The 25847-nt window shown below is 36.8% G+C and overlaps 1 protein-coding gene and 1 long non-coding RNA gene across 6 annotated transcripts; one reads left to right on the forward strand and one right to left on the reverse strand.

Annotated features, from left to right (window-relative positions):
- The first annotated feature begins 3698 nt into the window (after positions 1-3698).
- On the forward strand, positions 3699-25847 carry LOC311077712 (uncharacterized protein). Of its 5 annotated transcripts, none has more exons than XM_084106316.1 (4): positions 3699-3792; positions 6993-7215; positions 7814-8018; positions 23627-25847. In XM_084106316.1, the coding sequence occupies exons 3-4, from the start codon at positions 7961-7963 to the stop codon at positions 25066-25068; spliced, it is 1500 nt and encodes a 499-aa protein (XP_083962442.1). In that variant the 5' UTR covers positions 3699-3792; positions 6993-7215; positions 7814-7960; the 3' UTR covers positions 25069-25847. The 5 variants fall into 5 exon arrangements, with proteins under 5 accessions (XP_083962442.1, XP_083962441.1, XP_083962445.1 ...); XM_084106317.1 differs by lacking the exon at positions 3699-3792 and adding an exon at positions 6758-6890; XM_084106315.1 differs by lacking the exon at positions 7814-8018 and having other exon boundaries at positions 3746-3792.
- Positions 16043-17080, reverse strand: LOC311077807. The gene is made up of 3 exons (XR_014604995.1): positions 16974-17080; positions 16574-16700; positions 16043-16108 (listed from the first exon to the last, which is right to left on the reverse strand). It is a non-coding gene; the product is annotated as an uncharacterized lncRNA (long non-coding RNA).

Below are 25847 nucleotides of genomic sequence, written 5' to 3' on the forward strand. Positions count from 1 at the left end.
AATTAATTTAAAGAAAATATGTACCAGTCTGATTTCAGTATCCTAAAAGAAACCGTATATTTACACGTCTAATCTATAGCAACATTTAAGATTAAATTACTTACATGGATGAACACTTTCCAGATGACCTTGAATAAAGAACCTTCGGGTGTATGTAACAGCTATTGACAAAAAACAAAAGAAAAAAAAAACAAGGGAAGGAGAAGGTGAGAAAAAGCAAAGCATCACTGAATTTGATTCAGAAATATTGCATTTACAAATCAGAATGTATTGATTGGTCATCAGTGATCACTGACTAATAAATTTTTCAAGAACTTGGCAAATCATACATGTAGATGACTGCTAGATTGATCACTTACAACAATCAGATGAAAATTGACACTAAAAAAAAGAGAGAAAATAATTATTTTCATGCCATACACCATAAAATCAATAAAAGCTGTTATTTATGAATATACAAAAACATCTGAAAATGTATTAAAGAAACTCTAACAAATAAAAGGAATAGTAAGTCACAATGCAATGTATTTTCATTTTTGAAAATATTTATAATTTTACTTGAATATGATTAATCTTTTTTCCTGGTTGTATAAATGTTGTACCTTTATTTATTTTTATTATATAAAAAGTGCAATTATTATTAATAGTATAATCTCACACGGGTATAGGATCCTGTATGCTTAGTCATTTCTGTATCTCACTGACTCACTCTCTCAATGTAAATAGAGAGAGCGCTCGCGTGATGTGCGTGAGAGAAGAGTTCACGCGCTCTTGAGAGAGCGCTCGCGCTCAGAGTAATTCACGCGCTCTTGAGAGAGTATTCGAGTAAAATATTATTAATAATTGTAAAATTACTTTAAAAAAAACTAACATTACCTTTACCAACATGAATCTGAAACTAAATAGGTTTTCGCAATCCTACGTTCAGTGTGCGTGAGAGTGCGCTCGCGCTCAGAGTGCGTGAGAGAGTTCACGCGCTCCTGAGAGAGTAGGCTAGTTATTCGAGTAAAACATTATTAATAATTGTAAAATTACTTTTAAAAAAACAAACGTTACCAACATGAATCTGAAACGAAATAGTTTTTCGCAATCCTAGCAAATCTGCTCCATATAGCCTAGCTGCTAGTGTGAATGACGTCAGACAGATATAACGGTATTAACGGTAATTAAGTTAGCGGCCCTGAATAGTGTAAGTTACCATATGGGAAAAAAGCCACAAATAGGCAGAAAGCCATTGTTTATGAGAACAGTAGATCTATATGTGAACGTTTAAAATAAAGTCCGTCCATTTTATACTTATATATACAAAAAATACTTTACCTCAGTAAAAATCACAGTCCTGCGATGACCTCTCATTCAAAGGGGAGTCCGGCTGTGCGCGCGATGGGCACATAGCTTGCTTATACCCTCTGGTTCTTTTGCGGTCTTTTGCACTTGGTGTGAAATAGTAACGTTTATATATATATATATATATATATATATATATATATATATATATATATATATATATATATATATTATTAGTAGTAGTAGTATTAGTATTATAAGCAAAGTCCATTTGGATGGGATATTGTAGTAATAATAATAATAATTTCTCTTTTTTGTTATTATATTATTATTAAGCAAAGTCCATTTGGATGGGATATAATAATAATAATAATAATAATAATAATAATAATTATTATTATTATTATTATTATTATTATTAGTAGTAGTAGTAGTAGTAGTAGTAGTAGTAGTATGGCACTTTTTATAATAAGAAATAGGCTTATACTAAAAGTGAAATGTTTTGGTGTAACTTCAGTTGTAGATTTATTTTACAAAAACATGAACAAATACAAAATAAACAAAAACTTAACAACTTGACAAGCCCTCTGGTCTTCGGGGTCCATTGGACCCCAAATGACTTTTGCTCAAATTGTAACTTTTGTTATCCTTTTCCAATTGGTATGAAACTTCTTACGGCTCTCAACACTTTCTAGAAAAAAAAAAATGTAAAAATGGAATGTTATCTGTTTTTATGTAGGCGTGACACAAATAGTGACACTCGTGGTCTTCGAGGGTCTTTACAAAATATATATATATTTTTTTTTTACAATTATAATTTTACTCTCTTTATTAATGTTTTTAGTCAACATTTGTGCAGTTTTTGGAGGATTTATGATATCTTTTAAATATCTATAAATAAATAAATATTTATTTATCATTATAGACAAAATTCATCATTAAAATCAGAAACAATGCAGAGCACAGACAGAAATGACAGAAATAAAGTGGCACACTTCTAACAATCCAAACAATTATCATGGTCACCACACACACACACAGAGGAATATGCACACACACAGAATATATCAATAAAGTGATTTATTAAAATTTTTAAACTGTGTTTTCCAAAAAATGGGCAAAAATCTTACATTAAACCTTGTAAAATTATCCATGGTATTCCCATGAATGAAAGTTAGAAATCTGGGTCTTTTATAAAGTGAATTTTACATGAAATGCTGTTTTTTGGTTGTTGTAAAAAGCCTATTTAAATAAATATTTATTTATTAATTTATAGAAATTTACACAAATCCTCCAAAAACTGCACAAATGTTGATTAAAACATTAATAAACAGAGTAAAATTATATTTGTAAAAATATATATATATATTGTTCTGTTACAAAATTAAATGTTATTGTCTGGGGTCCAAAAGACCCCGAAGACCACGAGTGTCACTACAAATAAAGACCATCAGAGGAGCTAGACTTACTTGATCATGACCATGAAACAACATGTAATTGTAACATTGTATCAGTACAATATGTAGTTTATAATTAGTTTGTTACAGCAATATCATTTTCAAACTGATCAGAAATGTCATTCCAATTTTATTATACACAGTAGGCTATTTATTGTTGTTATTATTATTTTATGCCATAATCCACCTCTCTCTCTTTATCCTCACATTGAAAAATCATGGGAACTCAGTGGCCCTTGTGGATTTTTTTTCTTTTAACATGGTGAAAATAATATAATAATTGTATTTGCCCTGGTCTCCCATTTGCTCCCATATAAGTTCATTGTGCTATTCCATGATATACTGTAATTACATCATAAATAATATAGGCACATATATTTTATTACAGTACAAAATGTGTAGCTTAATTAATTAATTTTTGTTGTTACAGTTTCAATGGCAACAGATATTCAAAATTGAATATATTGGAAACTAGAAACTGGAACAGGACTAGGAAATACAGTCAGACACATACAAAACTTCGCAAAGAACAAAGGGAAAACCTATAAAAAATAGGTGCATGAAATAAAGGAATAATCAGTCAGTAAAAAAATAATCAGTAAAACATAATGGAAATAATAAACTAGGAAGGAAAAAAAAGCGAGCTAAAGTGAGAGTAGAGTTACTCTTAAGTTAGAGTGCTAAAGCGAGCACTCCAGCTGCAGATCGTCACATGGACGTTCACGAGCACGAGCATTAAAACACATATAAGTCACGCACACAGCATTTACAAACATAAACATCTAGAATTAACATTACATAAATACAATTCTAATAGCCTATATTTTTTTAAATATAAAAAATACAATAAAATATATTATTCTTATAAAAAAAAGTCTCGAACTTGGCAAGTCCGAACTACCACGGACGCAAGTCCGAAGTTTGCTTACTTGGTACTGAGAAACGGCTTATTGTCTGATTCACACTCAGGAGCAGAAGGTGGCGGTAATGCACCAAAAGCTGGTTGCCAACCGTCGTTAAAAACAAAGAAGAAGAAGAGAAGTTAACGGTATTTATCATATTTACACAACCATCACACACACTCTTTGACAGGCGACAGGCTCATTTCTGTATTGTTTTCATCGATCACAGCGATACTTGTGCGTCTTTTCTGGTGTCTTCCTTCTGAAATAAACATTTAGTGCAGCAGCAGCGAGCATGAGGAGAATATGTTGAGTTCATTCAGACCTGAGCGATTTTGTGTTCGTTTGTGTGATTGTCTCGATGTTTGTGTGAGAACTGTTACTGAATGTCAAGTCAAAAGTTAAAGTTTGAGATCTGTGAGGGGAATTGATGGGAATCCATGTGTTGCCATTTTTTATTTTTAGGCTACCTCATCTCTCTTTACATTTATTGGCAGATTACGTTGTTAACTTGCAATATATTGAACAGATACCTCTAAATACTTAATATTAATCCTTTAGTGAGAACTGATCTAATGATGATTAATAATTGTATTGCAATTATTAGCTTTGAGAAAATCAGACAATGTTTCGATTTATATGGACATGGTGTAGCCTAGTTATTTACCTGAGTGTCATTCATGTTTTTGTGCTATTGATGTTTTATTCATGTCATATTGTAGTATTTCCTTCCAATATAGCAGTTTTATAGTCTTTCATCATGTCTCCTGACTCAAATAATGTGTTTCTAACAGCAAACACTCAGAATAAAGTGAGATTCTCTGCTGATGATCCTGAATGGCTTGTTGAATGAGTGTTGATAGTCTGAGGCTCATCAATATTAACAGATCTGCTGAAAACACTCTTTATTTCATGACAATAGTTCCTGTTTTCACCTCATTTATTATGCTGATGTCTTCAGATCTCCTGTGAATTGACACTTAAAGCTAATTTAGTACCTAAAGGGACATGGTGGAAAATATTTGGCATGGAAGGGAAAAAAAGTCAAAACTTTTACGTTCCCTCACAACACCTGTTGTGAGCTCGGACAAACACGCCGTGTTTAATGTCCCGCTGGCAGTGTTTCTTCAGATATCCGTACGTTAACAATGCACGATTCATGGAGTTCAGTAAATTTGGCAATACAGTGTTTCCCCTAGGTTTACAGGTTTACATCTATCTATCTATCTATCTATCTATCTATCTATCTATCTATGTGTCACATTAATTGGTTGTCTGGGAGGGTAATGTTAACATAAAACACAAATGTTAAAAAAAAAATGTTAACATAAGATATCTCTTTAAAAAAACAAAAAAAAACATATTTAAATCTTTTTAAAATTGACTTTTGCAAATAACCTTTGTTAAATTTATATAAGTATTTGTTAATATTAATGGACCAGAGCTTAAATAGTTTTATTTTTTAACTAACAACTAAAAAAAGATTTATAAATACTAACAAATATATTGCTCATTCATTGTTCGTTAATGTTAGTTAATACATTTATATGACAAACAAATTTTAAATGGGCTTTTTTTGTGATAAGTTTTTATTTCTATGATGCATTTATTGGAGAGAATAATCCTGTCAGACGCAGCACTGCTGTGAACGCGCGTTCACGTTTAAACACAATTTAAACAATGTATTATTCAATGCATTACTTCTATATAATTATATATTAAGTTGCTCAAGCAAGTGGTAAAATATTTAACCATGTATTTATATTAAAATCTTTTGCATTTAAATTTTAATACAATAAATCTTGCATGTCACAAAGAACTTGTTTTTCCACCTCCACGAATGTCATTATGTCGCCTTGTTGAGGTAAATTGTAGTTTTCCTTGCTTTACCCCGGTCTTAAAGTGAAAAAAGTAGTATTTAATTAAATAAATTTATGGTGAGATTACTACATTTTATTTAATTAATCGCACTTATGGTGAAATTACTACATTTTCAGGTCAATCTGTGTTCATTTTGACCACGAAACATGCGCTGTCACTTTAATTCAGCGTTTGCAGCACAGCAGAAATCATAGACAGTATATAAACGGCAAAAGTAGACTCGGTGCGGAAACGATCGCTGCACTGCTGTATACGCACCGCAACTGGAACGGATCGATCATCGACGGACTGCATCCGCGTGCAGTGTGAAAGCTCTGTAAACATGGGTACGGAAAAAAATACTCACCGCACACGCACTGCAAACGAAATATGTGTGAAACGGGCGTAGACTTGGAGCAGGAGAGCTACTCCGGCTGCTACTCGCAGTAGAGCGAGTGTTGCCATCTTCAGTTCAGCGACATATTTCCCGCCGCGCGCTCTCTGTCCGCTAGTGCTCATCTGTATTTGACGCAAGTGTTTGTTTGTGTGTGAGTGTGCGCGCTTGCGCACTCATTGGGATAATTGTAAACGCGCAAACACAGACAGAAAAGACATGCCATCGTGGAAATAAGATAAATAACATATTACTTAAGGGCTATTTAGTTTTTTTAATAAAATAACAAATTGTAATCTGGCGCTATAAAGAAAATCAAATCAAATTTACTTGACTTCAAGGGGGGCGGGGGGAGCCGTTAGGAGGGCGGGGCGCCCCCCTTATATAATGGTAGGGGAAACACTGCAATATATTCGCCAATCTGAACTTCCCGGATCAATAACTCTTGAGCTAAACTTTGTACAAACACAAATGCCAGCTATTTTCAAATTATCTCTATGAGCAGCGGAGAGACATGTCCTAAGGCAAAGTCTGCAAAGTGCAAAACCCCAAAATAGTCATTAACTTCAATGTTAAACACTGTAGTGTCACCAAATTCAGTTTAGACATAATTGGCCTCCGTCTGGTCATACTACAACACTTAGTTTGATAAAATGTGCTTTTGCATATTTTATACTATGAAAAATATTCAATAACTTCACTGTAACACACCAAATTCAGTTCACACATCACTGCTATCCTGCTGGTGTACAACACTTCCGGCTGCCTATTTCAGGCCGGGATGGAAATGCTTAAATAAGGTGAAGCCCTTAGTCTCATGTTCACTGCTTAAAACACACGTATTGATTACATTTGAGGTGTAGGCTATACTGTATGTTCGAGACTGGACTCTGGATTTGCTTTTTCAAAAGCGCTTGGCTTTGTTACTTGGATAATAAAGTTTATTTTCAAGACTTCAAGAGGGATTTTTAAAGAAGTGACAGACTCCAGGTGAATGAGCATCAGTTAATTTCTGATAGACCAACATAAATGCTTATAAGTGTCAATTAGTATAAAAACAAACTCGGTAACAGATATTTTTGATTTTGGCAGATAAGCTCCTCCCAGAGCAATCACATCATCAGTGAAGCTCCTCCCACACCAATTCTCCAATAAATGCTGTAAATTCCCATCAGCTTCAAGTGAAGACGAGCATCGGAGCATCAGGAAAAGCTGAAATCTGCAAAGACTGAGTTTATTAAAGAGGACAGAGAGAACATGAGTGATCCAGAACCCTGCAGAATGAAACACACTGAAGATCCTGAAGAACAAAGAGGTTGGTGTTTATTCTTCATTCATTCATGATGCTGAAGAACATTCATGTTAGAAACATTCAAGCACTTCATCACTGTTGTGAGATCTGATATTATCTCATCTCCTGATTAGCCTCATAGTAACCAAAGTTATCTAGAATAGCCTTGTGCTGTCAGGTCAGATTTTTAGGCATGGTCTGAGAAGAAAATGTGATCATTGTCTTACATTTGCATGTTACCCTTTGAGAATCAAAGCTTTCAAACGGGGTGTTGATGAATTGAAGTACTTTTGTGCAAAATGTGTAATTGATGAAGGTTATTGCATGGCTGAAATGAAAAGTCTTACTTTTTGTGACACCAGGGGCAATTTTAAAAAACCAGGCCGCACTCATTATCTGACAAATGAGGCAATGAAATTTATCATTGCGATGAAATGGCTCGTTGTTGGCATTAATGAAGCCTCATAGCTGTTAATTGGCAATAGAGAAAAAGTGACTGGGACTACATGCTGTGTCGACATTCAAAGTTTTCTTTGGAGGGGTCTCATAATTCCTGGTTTCTGTGCAAGACAGATACAGTTCGATGGTCAGGTGACTTATCAAAATGTCATTGATCCACTAGGAATGTCTGGAAAGACTCACAAGATTCTTGTGGGCACCAAGGAGATTGGACGAGGGCTTGGCGAGAAGTGGCCACGAAATAGCCCTGTATCCGGAAGATCTCAAGAAGCTGGACCAGGCTCCAAGGAGCCGAGACACATTCCAATGGATGCCAGTGAGCAGAAGATGGTACTGCCAAACCATGAGCAGTCTGTCGACAAAGCATGGTAGTCAGCTAACTATTGGGTTTTTTTGTTAGAGAATCTGACACTAAATTCAGGTTTTTTGAGTGCTGCCTGGATTTCGTTATACCAAGCGTTTATGTGTTCCATGTTAGCCTAGACTGTTTGGATGACATTTCTTTAGATGATTATCAGAATGTAAATGCTTTTGTTACTGCAAGCGGGGGTGCAAGAATAACCCTTTCCCCGTTAGCCTAAATGCACATTAAACATCCTCAAGGTAAATGGTTCAAACTATGTCACATTCCCCATCACAATAACCTGTTTTTTTTTTTTTTATCATTATTGTCTTAAAAATTTTTTTTTACAGTATGAGATAGGAGAAAAGAGAGATAAAATAAGCCATTACTCAACTTTTAAACCCTTCCAAAGAAATGATATAAGCTCTGCATCTCTGTCATATTAAGAGTGAAATTAATGAAATCAACAGAAACAATGATCCCGTTTCACACATCTTTCTTTTTTTTTCTTTTTTTTTTAATGGAACAATAAAAGTTTAAACAAAATCAAAATAAAATTCGACTTGAATAAATTTATATAAAACAGATTTAAAACTATATAGATACTTTTCCTATTTCTGTTGGAAATTGTGTCTTGTGTCTGCTCATATTCAGTTTTTTTTTTCATTTGGTCTCTCCATAACAAACACTTGTTCTGAAAACAGTGGGCCCCCAGTTTCACAACAATTGTGGCTATAATATAGAACGTATCAAAATAATTGTTCACAGACCATTCACAAGACACTTATTTAGTTCCAGAATTGTCCAACATCATTTTTTTTTTTTTTCAGTAACCAAGTCAATTGAAAATAAAAATAAAAACCACAAACAAATTAAAATATCAAATGAACAAAGAAAACCCCCTAAAATATGTTCCTTATCATAAGATATTATTTGTCTATATTATTTGTCTTGTTATACACAGTCACCTAAGTTTATTTCAATAATCTGTCTAACAATTTAAACAAATAACTGTAGTTGTTTATCCCAACCAAAATGGCTAAAAAGAATAATTTCGGCTCGTTACAAATCTTGGAACATGCCGAAATTATTAAAACGATCAAATACAGCACCGCCAGTTTAATCACTACTGGTCTTAAGACTGTATTTCTCCTATAGCTAATAATGAATAAAATAATGTAGGTCAGGCTCGCTAGGCCAATACCTACAAATTTTATCCAAACCATTTCAAAATGGCACTGTGTCAAATTGTACACAGTAATCGCAAAGGAGAATAGGACTACAATTATTATTCCTTTGTTTCCGAAAATAGTAACATATCTTTTGCTATGTAATAACTGTGAAACCAATATAAACACTAACGAAAAATCATTCAGTATATTATATAAGATCAGACTGAAACACATTAATACGGTTTGCGGTTTAATTTGTACGGATAAAACTCACGTTACCCAATAGGAAATTAACCACACATTGACGGATAATATACTCACAATTTCCTGTGGTGCTTCACCGCATCTCCATGAGGAGTTAGTCTGATTCGATGCCATTTCACAGTTATTTCGCTAATTTCAACTTTAGGTTTTGTAAAAAGATCGCTCAAGCCACCCTCAGACCGTCAACTCCTTGAAGTTTAGAGAACCCCGAAACCAACATGCCCTTTTCATAAGCTTTGTCTTACTTCCCTTTCCTGCTTCGTTTACAACTCATTCTGAGTCCGAAACATCGTGGGGGATTAGTTTCTTCCTCATTACACCAGGCTTCCTGTTTGAAAGTTTAGTGCAGACCACACCTAACTTGGTAAATTTAATAAACATTACAACTACCAATACTATCACAAATATGATAGCCAGGCAAATTGCAACTATCTTAATGTAATATCCATATTCACCAATCAAGTCCCAAACGGATACAGCAAATTCTTTAACATTGTCTAGTACCCACAAAATGGCTTTCTTCTGTATCTTCCAATACACTGTAAGAAGATCCCCACTATTTGGTCTAATTAATTGATTTGATTAATCGATCTAATCGATCTAATTCGATCTAATCTTCTCATGGTCGTTTCTATCATGAGTTGGTCTTAGGCTATGTCTTGAAAATGGACTCGAAAATTTAATATCAAATTTATGCGAAGCCATTAACACCATATAATCCACCGATCGTCCTTTCCGATGCTCAGCCGGTCTCATCATCGGCAAATAATAAGTATTCTTCCAAAAACCATGGACGAAATTATGAGTTTTTAACCCCTTATGGCGCTTTTCCACTGCATGGTACGGCACGGTTCGGCTCGGTACGGTTCGACTCGGCGCGGAACGGTTCGGCTCGCTTCGCTTTTCCACTGCGTGGTACGACTCGACTCGGTACGGCACGGTTCGGTTCGCTTTAGCTCGGTTGCTTTTCCATTGCAGTTAGTACCGCTTCAAACTGGGTGGGACTGATCGTTATAGTTGCCGCCTCTACTGCCATGACATCATCGTAAACGCGCCACATTTCAAACGCACAACACAGGGGATGGTGCTCTTGATTCTCGGCATGTGGATGTTTTTAAATTAAATTAAACGTTCTTATAATGGTTTACTATATGGAAGGAAAATTCTTAACGTGTAATTAAACGTTGCGTTCATATTCTGGGCTCATCTGATTTTTTGTACATAGCATAGCCTACTTTGTTATGATTTTAGTATCATAATGATTAATAAATGCACGCACAATTATCCGTGAACTTGATTTGAACAAATGCCTTTCAACTTGTGTGTGCAAAATTCAGAATTAAATGAATGTGCAGCAATCTTTACAAATAGAGAGTCTAGGCCTAATGTACTGTTTTAAACTAGCCTACTGCCATTAAAAAAGCGCATTTAGTTAATGTTATGTTATTTTTTTCCATCTGCCTATGTTGATTATGAAAAGTGAACAGCACGAGTAGAGAGACATGGAGCGAGTCGGACATAATTTTGACCACTTCATTAAGTTTTGTTTTGTAGAAAGCCTTTCTTTAAAGTGAATTTCGTTTTGTATAAATTGTATCTTAATTTTAATATTTTTTTCATCAAACAATTACCTGGATTGAATAAATAAGAGCAAAATAGACAATTTAATCATTGAGGCGCCCGAGCGGTCACTTGCATTGTACGTTAACTGGAGCGCATCTCATCCTCAAATACACAAAGCTTGAAATGTCTTTAAACGAAATAATTCAAAACAAAAAGAAATAGGCTACTCTCTTATGTAATCCATTATGTGCATTTCTCTCTATAGGCGCGTTTACTACGAATATGGCGATCGTCAACTTCATCTTTGCCATGCACAGACACTGACAGAAAACACTATTTTATAAATAAAAATCAGTGCACGCGTTTTAATAAAATTAAAACTTTAATTGTGATCATTAAAATAATTGAATATTAAATATTTTGTGGCCAAGTTTTGCTCATTTATTAATAGTATATATATAGGCTATATATAGGCGTAATTTTATTAAATTGAACAAGCGCAAAATTCAGCATTCAATCAAATATTCAAAAAGACTTAATAATAATGTTATTTCAACATAATATCTCGTTATTTCGACATAATGTGCGTGCAACAAGCAAGATGTGCATTTGTAAATCCGGGGATGCGTGCATTGATTTTTATTTATAAAATAGTGTTTTCTGTCAGTGTCTGGCAAAGATGAAGTTGACGATCGCCATATTCGTAGTAAACGCGCCTATAGAGAGAAATAACATTATTATTAAGTCTTTTTGAATATTTGATTGCTGAATTTTGCGCTTGTTCAATTTAATAAAATTAAAACTTTAATTGTGATCATTAAAATAATTGAATATTAAATATTTTGTGGCCAAGTTTTGCTCATTTATTAATAATATATATATATATATATATATATATATACACACACACACACACACACACACATATGTGTGTGTGTGCCCTCAGCACATGCGTTAAAAATTATCCGGCGCCGCCCCTGACTGCAAGAAACAGTTTGCAAGAAACTTTTTAACTGCAAGAAACTACAGCGTTGGCTGTTGTCTACTGGCTATTTAAATCTAGCGGGTTTGTCTCGTGCATGGTCTCGTGTCGCAAATACAATGACACTGGTAGTGACGATTCTGTCTGACCAATCAGTGATCTTCAGTGTTTTCACGTCACATTTTAGTATCGGTACGGTACGCTTGGAACCTCAACAGAGGTGGTACCATTTAAAGCGAGCCGAAGCGAGCCGTACCGTACCGTACCATGCAGTGGAAATGCGCCATAAGTGAGCCGTACCGAACCGAGCCGTACCGTACCATGCAGTGGAAAAGCGCCAAAGCGTGCCGTACCGAACCGAGCCGTACCGTACCATGCAGTGGAAAAGCGCCATTAGTTTTATTCGTTCTATAATGAATCGTTATGGGGAATATATCCCCATTTTTATTTGGAACCGGTTTTCTCCATGTTAACGTGCGGTTAGAAATTTTGACTAAGCCCATTGCTACTGGAAATACATCCCAAATCCTGTTCTGAAAAGTTGAAAGTCCAATCCAACGCAGCGTCCCTCTATTGCCCGCATCGCTGTGATTCCCCCAGATTCCCTGATTAGTGTGTGTTACACGTAAAGGTCTGTCGAAACCCATACAATATAGGACAATAGTGGATCGATAATGTTGGTCAGTAACATTTTTAAGAATATAATCCATTATTCCAGAATAATTTGCAAGTTCCAGAGACAGGCCTGGCATTGGTGCATATGACAGAGTTAAAGGGTGAAGTCTACTTCCCCCCACTCCATTTTTCCACAAGGTGGCGTTAAAGGACCAAGTCGTACGCTCACTTTCTGCTTTAACCATTTCATTTCCTTGATCCTGTAAGGCCATCCAATCATGCCACAATTTGATGATATTAATGCCATGTCTCTCAAACTCCTCGTCATTCCACACGGAACTGCTATTTAGATAACAAACCCACACCGTAGTCTTACCATATTCTGATGAGCAATGACTGCCTGCATCATACCATAATTGATCTTCACTATTAGGCCCCAAAAATTATTTTTTCTTCAAAAATGGACAGTTCAAATGACTCTCACACATTTTAACGGGCATGACCAATAAATCACTTCACCCACTCTAATTCCTCGTAGGCTGGCTTAGGTTTATTTTTAAACACCCCTAATATTAAAACATATGGTTTTAAATCTTTAGGCCAATAGCTTTTCTGCACTGGATTGTCATAATCTATATTATTCCATGTGTTAGACGTAAGCCTATAGCCATTGCCCAGAGAAGTCGATCTGCCAGCACGTCTTTTTACAGGCTTTAACCTCCCTATGTCCATAGGAACACCATGTTCTATTTCTTGATGTCCCATCCAGTTATACATAATAACAGGACTTGTCCGTTTATCCAAACAATCCCATGTGTCCTCATGTGTAATCTTCAATACTGGACTACTCCAAATTTTATATGTACGTACGTTGGTCGTCAAATTTGTAATATCGGAAAGGTTATATGAAAGGCCTTCTAATTTCACATGCGTTTCATTATAGCCCTTCAAACTAGTCCATGTCATTCTTATTTTACCTCTAATTACCTGTTCCCCATATAATTTTGGTGCCTTAGCAGCATTAATCCGCTTAGTACCGTTACAATTCCAAAAAGATTTGTCTATATCCTTTATCATTCTCTTAAACATGTCTCTTATCATTTGGGAACCGTATTTTACATCGCCTATTTTCACGGTTTGTTTATAACAAATTTTCCTGACAATCTTATCAATTACTGAACAAGATGCCACGCTTTTAACATTTCGTTTATCTTCTACAGTTATCCCTGCGCCAATTATAATTAATGTTACTAGTAAAACTGTGACCACACTGTTAGAAATTTCTTGTAATTTTACAGGAAATTCCTGGCTAATAGTTGCCGTAAATTTACTGTAAACAGTATACAGGACTGTTATTGTAAAATAACTACAACAAGGTACTGTACTTTTCCTGTAATTTCACAGGATAGAATACTGTAAATATTACAGCAAAATTTTATATTTACGGCAACTTAGTAGCCAGGAATTTCCTGTAATTTTAGGGATTTCCTGTAATTTCACAGGACAGAATATGGTAAATATTACAATTAAATGTTGTAACTTGGTTAAAGGGATAGTTCACCCAAAAATGAAAATTCTGTCATCATTTACTCACCCTCAAGTTGTTTCAAACCTGTATGAGTTTCTTTGTTCTGCTGAACACAAAGGAAGATATTTGGAAGAATGTTTGTAATCAAACAGATCTCGGTCCCCATTGACTTCCATAGTAGGAAAAAAATATACTATGGTAGTCAATGAGGACCGAGATCTGTTTGGTTACAAACATTCTTCCAAATATATTCCTTTGTGTTCAGCAGAACAAAGAAACTCATACAGGTTTGGAACAACTTGAGGGTGAGTAAATGATGATATAATTTTCATTTTTGGGTTAACTATCCCTTTAAATGTCCTTTTTCAGACTTCTGCAAAGAAAAACAAAACACTTAGTATTTTTTTTAATATATATATTTTTATTTTCTCTTAAAACTGATCAATCTATTACTGTACCAAACTGGTTGAACATGAGTTGTCAAACATACTAATGTCCCCTGCCCACCAATTCAAAGTCCAGCAGTTTCCTCAAAAGTGTGCAAACTGGTGTGTTCAGCCCTTGTTTTTTTCTCTGCCTTGCTGCCCGTCTGAGGATTTATGCCGCAAAAGGCTCTGAAAACGGGGAAAAACACACTTATCAGGTAACATTTAAGACTGATATGACATGGTCATAATTAGGTATAAAGGTAAAAAGGTATATTTTATTCAAATCAACTGAACACCTGTGACAGTGCGATATGTAGTTGTAGAGAAAAGCCATGTGTATCAGTAAATTTGAAGTAACAGAGAGAAATGTTTTAAGAGTCGCAAACTTGTAGACTTTTTTTTTCTCTCCGTCCCACAAACACAACACAACAGTTAGCCTAAATCTTCTCAAATTCTTCATTGCAGGTTCACAAATCCTATTCTACAAATCACAAATTAAGAAACTCGTATGCTCACATTTTTGATACAATTGCTGCAGTGAATATGATGCAAAACGCATTTACACAGCCGCATCAAGAAATGTGAAGTCTTGGAGAAATTTTGCACATCCGCAAATCAGTATGTGAATTCATCCAATGAGAGTTACACACTTCAAGAATATTTCTTGTATATGTCTTGTATATGTTTCTAGCACAAACACAAGTACATAACTACAGCTGCTTGAATCTGCTGCAACGAATCTCAAACACTGTTTTTTGCTTTCAAGTGACAAGTTTCGCGCGCTCTCCATTTTGCACCGTGATATTTGGTTCAAAAGTGAGTTGTGCATCTGTAGAGGCAGTGGTTGGAGCCTACATTCAAATTCATGAGTTTCCCGAGCATGCGTGTCTAACTGCTCATTTTAGTTCACGCGATCGTTTCTCAGCAGGTTTAATGGATTATTTGAAAAAAGGTAAATAAAGTTTCAGCGCAAACTTAAAATACAATTGTGCATCCTTTCATAAAGTTCATATACTTTTATGAAATGAAATGATGCATAATTGTATTGGCTTCCGGACAAAAAAACAATAACATACAGATTTTACTCTAAAGCGCAACTTATGCGAGTAATGCAACGGACTGCTGATATTTACACTATGCCATGACGCACTACGCTACTTCTGACGTCACGAGTTGCGTAAGTTGAACTTTGAATGCAAGTAGACTGCGTATGGCAGTTTGGCCGTAAGCTAGAATTTTACTTTTAAATTGTGAAATATGGATATTTTTCTTACACAAACTCTTCGCTTCAGGAGGCCTATTTTAACCCCTCAGAGCCACGTGGAGCTCTTTTATGATGGATAGATGCACTTTTTTGAGCTTCAAACTTCAACAGTTTTTTTTCTGTATAATTCAGATTGTATTTGTCTGAAAGAATGGCTTGAAGGTAAGTAAATCATGGGGTAATTTTCATTTAAAAGTGAACTACCCTTTTAACAAAATAAGGGAAGAATATACCTTGTACAATTAGCAAGGTGTGCTTGGTAGGGTCTCTCTCTGGATATCAGCAGCTGTGGCAGAGGGCTAGGGAATAAAAAATGTAAACATTACCAAATGTATTACCAATTACACAACAAATACCAATTACAAATCTATTATTATTTTAATATTCCATACAGTCTGCCAGGCAGCCACAAGATACCTTCATTTAATTCTGTATTCAGTGACCTAGAATCTACAAGCTACGTTTATGCTAGTGTGCAAACCACGATTTCAAGACCCCCGATTACAAGGCAGCAAAACAGAAGTCATACAACAGCCTGTCCGGTAGCATGTGTAATCAATAATAATAATAACCTGAGCTAAGGAAGCTTACCGGGCTAACGTTAATGCTTATTTTTACAGTCTGGGATAACGTTATTTGAGCTATCGTCATTGTGGTGGTTTTCCATTAACGTTATAAGCTCAGCTCGACTCGATTGTACTCACCATGTTTGTTTTTCCATTTTGATTATCTAGTGTCTTGTACCTGATGTGGTGGTAACTTACCTTTTTCCTTATGGTTTGAGTAAGACCACTTCACCGTAATCAGTTCATGTTGTTTATATCGGGAGTGAGCGAGTCGAGTCGGGGCGAGTTGAGCTAACGTTATTGACGCTTTGCAGTCACATGATATCTGGCGGGCAACAAACGCGGTTAGTGCATCCAATCGCACAACAACTATCTGACATGTCGTGTACACCTCAAAACACCAACTTTTGTATATTAAAACTGGCAACGTCCTGGCAAGATCCTTGATTAGTTTACTGGTTTTCGTTGCTAGAGAATGACGTTCTTGCCCGCCAGCCAGTACAACTGACGTCACGTGCAAAGTATCAATTGGGATCTAACATTACTCTAGATAATGTCACTTAAATATACCAAACGAAAAATTGTGAATATCTCGTACCTTGCACCTGCATGTGGTTCCTTTTCCGTATGGATTGAGTAAGAAGAAGACGCCACTTCACCGCGGTCAGTTCAGGTTGTTTTTAGTCGACTCGGGGCGAACGTCACTGAAGCTAATGTCAATGAAATATACCAAACGAAACAATCAGCAGCACTCACTCATATCAACAGTATTAATATATCCATATACTTATAAAATAGATTTCATGTTAACATTTCATACCTGAGATGTGTATTTCTTCCAAAAATGTTTGATTCTCTGGTACCGTTGGCCGCGCAATTTCAAAATTCAAACAGCAACAATCCCACAATGCTATGCGGTGGCTGTAAAATAATGCTTCTACAGTGTAGTTACAATAAAATTACAGGACTGTCCATAAATTTCCCATCATGCATTTGCATTTACAATAAAAACATGAATACAACATGTTGTTGTAAAATTTATTGTAAAAATTACATCAATTGCTAACAGTGCAGAGGTGACAGGAACAGGCACAAGTCTTTGCGGTTTCGCTGCAGCTCCTGGAACTTCCTCTTTCTTATGTTTCCTGTCCTCGCCATCTCCTTGCCTGTGAAAACAAAAGAAACAAAAGACACAGATCAACCTACTCTTTCCCTAACTGTTTCTACTAACTCATTTTACTAACTTACTTTTAAAGCTAGCTTTCTTAATTACCGTTTTAGTAACTTTAATACCTTCAATGGATCTTCCTATTCCCAGATAATCAGTAGTAGTAGACACAGATGCTTTGATCTCCCACACTTCACTCTTTTCACCTGGGCCTAGTTTAACCTTGACCCTTTCTGTCCCTGCATAAGTTTGTTGAGACCTTGCTCTAACAGTTAAAGATGTTTCAATAACATAAAAACTGTAATCTCTCGGCATATAAATAGGATTTTCTTCCTGGAAAGACATGTCCTCTAATACATTCACAAACAAATCTTTGAGAATTTTTTCTTTATACAATCCGTTTGTCTTATGCAAAATTAAACAATCATCATCATAAATTGCATCTCTAATCACCTTTTTCCAAAGGTCAAGGTTGGTATTTCTGGATAACATTTTATCCAGTAAACTGTCTTTAACAAATGGTTCAGATTCAGACGGTAAAGGTTTCCCCAACTCCAAAAGCCTGTCCCACAAGAATGCTTTTTCTGTGCTGGGCACTAAGGCTAATGGGTTCACCTCCCATTCTCTCATGATCTTACCATCGATTAAACAACCTAAACTAGTTTCGCTCTTTCTAGTCTGCCAGACCTTCTTAGAGCTTATTGCTATCATCCATAATTTACCCAATAATAGCTTACATCTCTGACATTTGATAAAATCACCATTGTCATTCAGTGTACACTTACATTCTTGGCCTCTCAAGTAGTACTTCAACTTACATTCTGAACAAAGTTTACACCCACATTTTTCTGATGTGAGCTCATACTGCCAAATTTTCCATAATTGAGTTTGCACTCTGCAATCTGCACATTTGCATGTGTCTCCCAATGCACAGTTTCCAACATTATCATTAGTGCTGTACCACTTAGGAATCATCGATAGCTGGGCCCTCAGCCGCGCTTGGCTCTCACGCATACTGCGAGGTCCATTCCAGAGAAGCTGGCATATATTTCTCTTGCCACATATCACACAATCCGAAGGTCCCCGCTGCACTGAAGGGGTACCATTCTGGCAACCTTTGTGCCACGTTTTGACTAACAACCTGTCACTGAAATCTTTACACACCACCAATTACAATACATTAAATGTAAATGGAGTCAAATGAGACTCATCCTTTAATCATTCTTCAGTCGTCACTTCTATGCATCTTCCAATAGTAGGCTAAGTTTGGTAATAGGTCTTTCTAAGAAACCAGTCTTTGTCTTAAGTTTAACAGTTCTTATGAGTCCTTTGGAATCAGGAAAAACTTCTGTTACTCTTCCAATAGGCCACGATCCACGAGGTGCTGAACTGTCCACGACTAACACAATATCTCCTTTCTGCAATCCTCTTTTTGCAGTTAACCATCTCTGTCGTTCCTGTAGTAATGGTAAGTATTCTTGTGACCACCTCTTCCAAAACAGGTCTGCTAAATATTGTACTTGCCTCCACCGACGTCTGTTGTATACGTCTGACCTTTGAAACAATCCAGGTGGCAATGTAGGGCTAGACTTTAAGAGAAGATTGTGATTTGGTGTCAAAGGTTCCAGATCATGATGGTCATCAGACGATGTGGTAATGGGACGACTGTTCAAAATTGCTTCAATCTCACAAAAGAGTGTTTGTAGTCCTTCATCATCGAGGGTGTGTTGTTGTAAAATAGAGCAGAAGATCTGCCTCACCATTCGAATGAGCCTCTCCCATACTCCCCCATGATGTGAGGCTGCTGGAGGATTAAACGTCCACTGAATTCCTTTCTGGAGCATTGCCTTCTGGATTCTACTTTGGTTCCATTCTGAAAGTGAATTCTGTAACTCTCTTTTTGCACCCACCAGGTTAGTCCCATTATCAGATTGAATATGCAGTACTTGGCCCCTTCTGGCTATGAATCTTCTTAAAGCGTCAATGCAGGAATCTGTGCTCAGTGAGTGAGCCATTTCTAGGTGAATTGCCCTGCTTGTCATGCAAGTGAAAATAACCCCATATCTTTTTACCTGACTTCTTCCTCTTTTTGTCACAAAAGGTCCAAAATAGTCAACTCCAACATTGCTGAAAGGTGGGAGATCAGCTTGTAGTCTTTCCTTTGGTAAATCTGCCATCTTTTGCTCTCCAATCTTTCCTCTTACACGCTTGCACACAACACATTTAGAAAGAACTTTACGGCTGCAGAATTGGCATTTATAATCCAATATTTCTTTCTCAGGTGTGAGAGAACATGGTTTCTGCCAGCATGTCCGAGCTGTTCGTGTATGTGTTGAAGGATAAGTGTGGAGATGTGAATATCTTTTGGAAGTATTATTGGTTGCTTGGTCTCCTCAGGCATTGCAGACTTGTCCAACCTTCCTTCAACCCTCAAAACTCCATCATCCATCACCGGATCTAGCTTGTATAGGCTGCTGAATCTTTTCAAGCACTTCCCAACAAGCAATGTCTTTTTAATTCTTGACATTTCCTCTGAATACCTTTGTTTCTGGCAAAACTCAGCAATGGACTTTTCTGCTTTACAGAGATCATCCAAGCATATGGATTGTCCACAAAGTGATGTCTTGAATGCTTTAATTTCATTACATACCTTGTTTTGGCTCTGAATGTCCTTATTCACGCAGGTTGCCTGTATTTCTTTTCTTTTTGCAGTAAGCAAGCGAAGGATATTCTTGAACTTCAAGAACCACGCTACTGCCAACTTTAGCTTTGTCCAACTTGAGAAATAGTTAAGCAGTTGGCTGGTAGGATTTTCCTTTTCTTTAATGACAGTACTATAAACAGTGGTGTTCCTTTTAACTTCAAGATCATCGAGTGAGAGCGATATGGAAATGGGTCCCAGCGACTCTTTAGGCCATTCCTCTTCTTTCTTCCATAGAAAGTCTGGTCCATGGATCCACTCTTTGCACTTCACCAATGTGCCGGCACTCACCCCTCTTGATGCTAAGTCAGCAGGGTTCTGCTTTGTCCTGATGAATTTCCACTGTTTAACATCTGTTTTCTCTAAAAACAGAGATCCTATTTGCTACAAATGTGCGGAATCTTGCATTCCCATTTGCAACGTATTTCAGCACTGACTGACTATCAGTCCAAAATGTTGAGCTTTTGAGATCGAGCTCCAAAGCTTTTCTTACCATAATGTCCACTCTGACCGCTAGCACTGCAGCTGTAAGTTCTAGACGTGGAATTGTGACAGGCTTAAGTGGGGCCACTCTGGCTTTTCCCAACATGAAAGACACATGTACAGTGTGCATATCATCAGTCAGTCTCAAGTAACTCACTATGCCGTATCCTTGTTCACTAGCATCAGAGAAATGATGTAGCTCTGCTTGCTTCAGCATTCCAAAACCAGTTGGCTTTACACAACGTGCCACTCTGAAATCTTCTATCTCATCAAGATCCTTTATCCACTTTGTCGACTTATCCACTGCAGCCTGTGGTATTTCCTCATCCCAACCACATTTACTCCTAAATAGAGTGCAGGTAGAGTGAAGGGACGCAAAAATCCAAGTGGACATTAGATGGAGCTCACAACTGATAGTAAGTTTCTTCGGATGTGGGATTTGCACTTGACAGTGATATTGAACTTAAACATATCATTCTCCACGCACCACAACAATCCAAGAGCTCTTTCAGTGGGAAGCTTTTCCCTATCGAGATCCAATTCCCTTAATTCTGAGCTCTGTCTTCTTTTGGAATATGTGCAAGAACAGTGCGACTGTTACTCACCCATTTTGTGAGGTGGAATCCTCCTGTTTGACAGAGAGATGTTAGGTCTTTCACCAATTCTACTGCTTCATGCTCTGTTGGAAGGGACTTCAAGCAATCATCTACATAGAAGCTGTTCTCAACAGTGTTTATCACCTCAGTTCGAAAACAGTCTTTGTTGTCTTTGGCTGTTTGCCTCAGAGCAAAGTTTGCACAGCTGGGGGATGAGACTGCCCCGAATAGATGTACCATCATTCGATGTTCCACAGCAGGCATGCTAACATCACCACTTAGCCACCAGAGGAATCGCAAGAAGTCAACATCTGATCTTGACACTCTGACCTGATGGAACATTGCTTTGATATCTGTCATAACTGCTACAGGTTCTTGGCGAAATCTGGTCAAAACATCAAAAAGTGTGCTGGTCAAATCAGGACCCTGAAGAAGTTCTGAGTTGAGGGATTTACCTTGAAAAGTAGCAGCACAGTCAAAGACTACCCTTATGGTCTGTTTTTGGGGATTTTTTTGTCCAATAATTAGAATCTCTGTTTTTCAGAATTAAATAGTAGGAAATTACTAGTCATCCAATTTTTATATATCAGCCATGCATTCCATTAATTTTGTGAATTGGTAAGTTTTGTCAGGGCGTGAAGAAATATAGAGCTGAGTATTGTCAGCATAACAGTAGCTATGTTTACATGGACACCTTTTGGTTCAATCGGAATGAAATCAATACGATTGATGAATCCGAACACAGTGTTTACATGAACGATAAATAAAGTAATCGGGTTGATGTGCGCGTTTATATGTCACAAGTTTCAAATCGGAATAGATTTTTTGACATGTGCACACTGCACAAATATACAGTTTCCCGCTGTTCGCGCATAACTATTCTCCTCTATTGTTTCTTTACTTGTTTTAAACAGGAGACATAATTTTAATCATGATTTGGAGACAGTGAGCATATTAAGCATTCTGCCGTGCTGCTTATATTTATCACGCAGTAAAAGTACCCCTCCCCGCGGCCAAAACCAGTCGTCTGTGGATGAGAAGGTCCTGATACGTGTTGTCCAATAGAGTTCAGAATGTCTTTAAATGCCAATCCCAATGCATCTTTTTCATTATCTGTATGTATATTAACATCACCAACAATTAAGACTTTATCTGCAACCAGTTCTAACTCTGATAGAATGTCAGCAAATGATTTGCCCTGTTGGCCTGTATACAGTAGCCATATCAAATCTCAAACGTTACATTTACAATATATATTGCTATATTAAGCACCAACACTTCCAAAGAATTATATTTAAAACTTGATTTCTTAGTAATTCTGAAAATATTACTATCATTTACAGCGACACCTCCCCCTTTGCCTTTCAGACGAGGTTCATTAAAGTAATGTTTGGTTTTAGCCAGGTTTCTGTCAAACACAGCACATCTAGATTATAGTCTGTAATCATATCATTAACAATAAGTTATTATGAAGTAAGGGATCGAATATTCAGCAACCCAAGCTTTATCATTTGCTCATCTGTATTATGTCTGTTTTTTATTTGTTGAACATCAATTACATTTTTAACCTTAGATGGGTTTGGAAGTTTTTTGTATGTTCTAATTCGGGGAACAGACACAGTCTCTATGATATCTAGGTGAAAGAGGCTGTATGTGATGGGATTTATCTGACCTTTAGTAAAATAAATACAGAAGCATGGATGCTTTAATTATGTTTTAAAAGTAATAATTGGAAGATCAATGTACCTCATTCATGGAAGGTTTCAGGGATAATAAAAAGATCCAAATGCAGTATGGCAGTAGTTGTTTATTAAAGTGTAATCCATCTCGTAGTCATCCAGGCAAGGTTCAAAATCCATGATAGCAGTCAAATAAACACAATAAACAAAACAAGAAACAGGCAAGAACGCAGACCAGAAGTGTAGTGACGATTAACAATGACTCTGTGACAAGGACTAAAACAGACAGGGTATTTATACACAGACACTAACAATGTTATAGGGAACAGCTGAGTGCAATGATCAATGATGAGTTCAGACAGGGATTGTGGGACATGCAATTCAAGATATAATGGTGACAGTATGGGGAAGAGACCTCTAGTGGACACCCGGGGAAACACAAACCAGACGCTGTGACATAACCCCCCTTCTACGGAGCGGCTACCAGACGCTCCAAGACCCACAAAAAACAACCAAATACATGAAAATGATCATAATATTTAAAAGCAGTTGTCTATTACTGAAATATATATATATTTTTATATTTCAAAAACAAAAAATAAAAATGTATTTCTTTTATTTCAGACCTGATGGAAGAAAGCGAGGAGAATGAAGAACTGAGTGAAGTGAAGGTGGAGAGTGAAGAACCGAGTGAAGTGAAGGAGGAGAGTGAAGAACTGAGTGAAGTGAAGGAGGAGAGTGAAGAACTGAGTGAAGTGAAGGAGGAGAGTGAAGAACTGAGTGAAGTGGAGGAGGAACATCATGTCAAACCTGGAGAAAAACCTTTGAGTCGCTCAAAGACTAAAAATACATTTTTAAAGAAAAGAAGAGCCAAGAAATCTACAAACTGCACTCAGTGTGGAAAGAGTTTCACAACCAAACAAAGTCTTGATGTTCACATTAAAATTCATACTGGAGAAAAGCCCCACGCATGCGATCAGTGCGGAAAGAATTTCAGAGATTCTGCATACCTTAATCTTCACATGAGAGTTCATACTGGAGAGAAGCCACATGCATGCAATCAGTGTGAGAAGAGTTTCACACAATCATCACATCTTAATGTTCACATGAGGATCCACACCGGAGAGAAGCCGTTCACATGTGATCAGTGCCGGAAAACATTTCTTAGTACATCACACCTGAAGAGACACCTGAGAGTTCATACGAAGGAGAAGCCGCATTCATGTTCTGTGTGTGGAAAGAGTTTTTCACTGCTGGATAGTTTACATAGACATCAGAAAATACACACTGGTGTGAGAGAGTACATGTGCTTTGAGTGTGAGAAGACTTTTACTACAGCGGACAGTTTAAAACTGCACCAGAGAATTCACACTGGAGAAAAACCTTACAAGTGTTCACACTGTGACAAGAGATTCAGTCACTCAACACCTCTGAAAATACATGAGAGGATCCACACTGGAGAGAAGCCGTTCACATGTGATCAATGCGGTAAGAGCTTCACAAAAAAACAAATTCTTAATCTTCACATGAGGATCCACACTGGAGAAAAGCCGCACGCATGCGATCAGTGCGGGAAGAGTTTCACAGATTCATCACATCTTAATGCTCACATGAGGATCCACACTGGAGAGAAGCCGTTCACATGTGATCAGTGTGGAAAAACATTTCTTAGGCCATCAAACCTGAAGACACACCTGACAGTTCATATGAAGGAGAAGCCGCATTCATGTTCTGTGTGTGGAAAGAGTTTTTCACGGCTGCTATATTTACATAGACATCAGAAAATCCACACTGGTGTGAGAGAGTATGTGTGCTTTGAGTGTGAGAAGACTTTTATTACAGCAAACTGTTTAAAAAAACACCAGATTATTCACACTGGAGAAAAACCTTACAAGTGTTCACACTGTGACAAGAGATTCAGTCGCTCAGCAGATCAGAAATCACATGAGAGGATCCACACTGGAGAAAAACCTTACAAGTGTTCACACTGTAACAAGAGATTCAGTGCATCATCATCTCTGAAAAAACATGAGAGGATCCACACTGGAGAGAAGCCACATGTGTAATCAGTGTGGGAAGAGTTTTGCTTTCAAACGCTACCCGGAGATACATATGAAGATCCATGCAGTGGAGAAACCACTTAGGCTGCGTTTACACTGCAAGTTTTGATGCACAGATCAGATGTTTTGACCATATCTTTTTTTTTTTTTTGGCCTGTAAGATTGAGTGCAAAGCGAATACAAATGAATCTTCCAGGTGATTTGTTCAAACATAATTCCACACAGAACTCAACATGCCAGAGCCCAAATCACCAATCCAGAGTCATAAAATCAGGCTCCAGCCAGCCAGTCTCCACTAACCAACAAAAAATCCCAGCTAAGAACTTTATGGCCATGCAAGCTCCAAAGAAGATGAGCCCAACTAAAGAAAGAACGTGTCAATGTTAGATTGTTTCCAAAGACTGATTGGTTCAGAGATGGCAAAAGCTCGGCGCTCGATCAAGATAACAGCTGAGAAGCTGCTGGACTCCGCACAGACACAAAACAGACCCCAGTCTCCTTAAGGACCTCTGAATGACCCAAAGTTTTGAAATCACTTCAAACCACAGAGAACTGAGATTTTACCTAACAATACATAAAATCATCCCAGAACAATTCTCGATGGATTTATAATCCAACATCATGCAACTACATAATTCTATATTGTGATTTCATCATCTCACTCTTAAACTCACTCTTTCCTCACTCTCTTCCTTTCTGCAACGCGTATGAATGTGTGTGTGTGTGTTTGTGGTAGATATTAGTTTTATGTGTTAGAATAATCAATAAAGTCTTGTTTGTATTTT

Source organism: Abramis brama (genome assembly GCF_963993115.1).
Source record: "Abramis brama genome assembly, chromosome: 1".
Taxonomy (NCBI): domain Eukaryota; kingdom Metazoa; phylum Chordata; class Actinopteri; order Cypriniformes; family Leuciscidae; genus Abramis; species Abramis brama.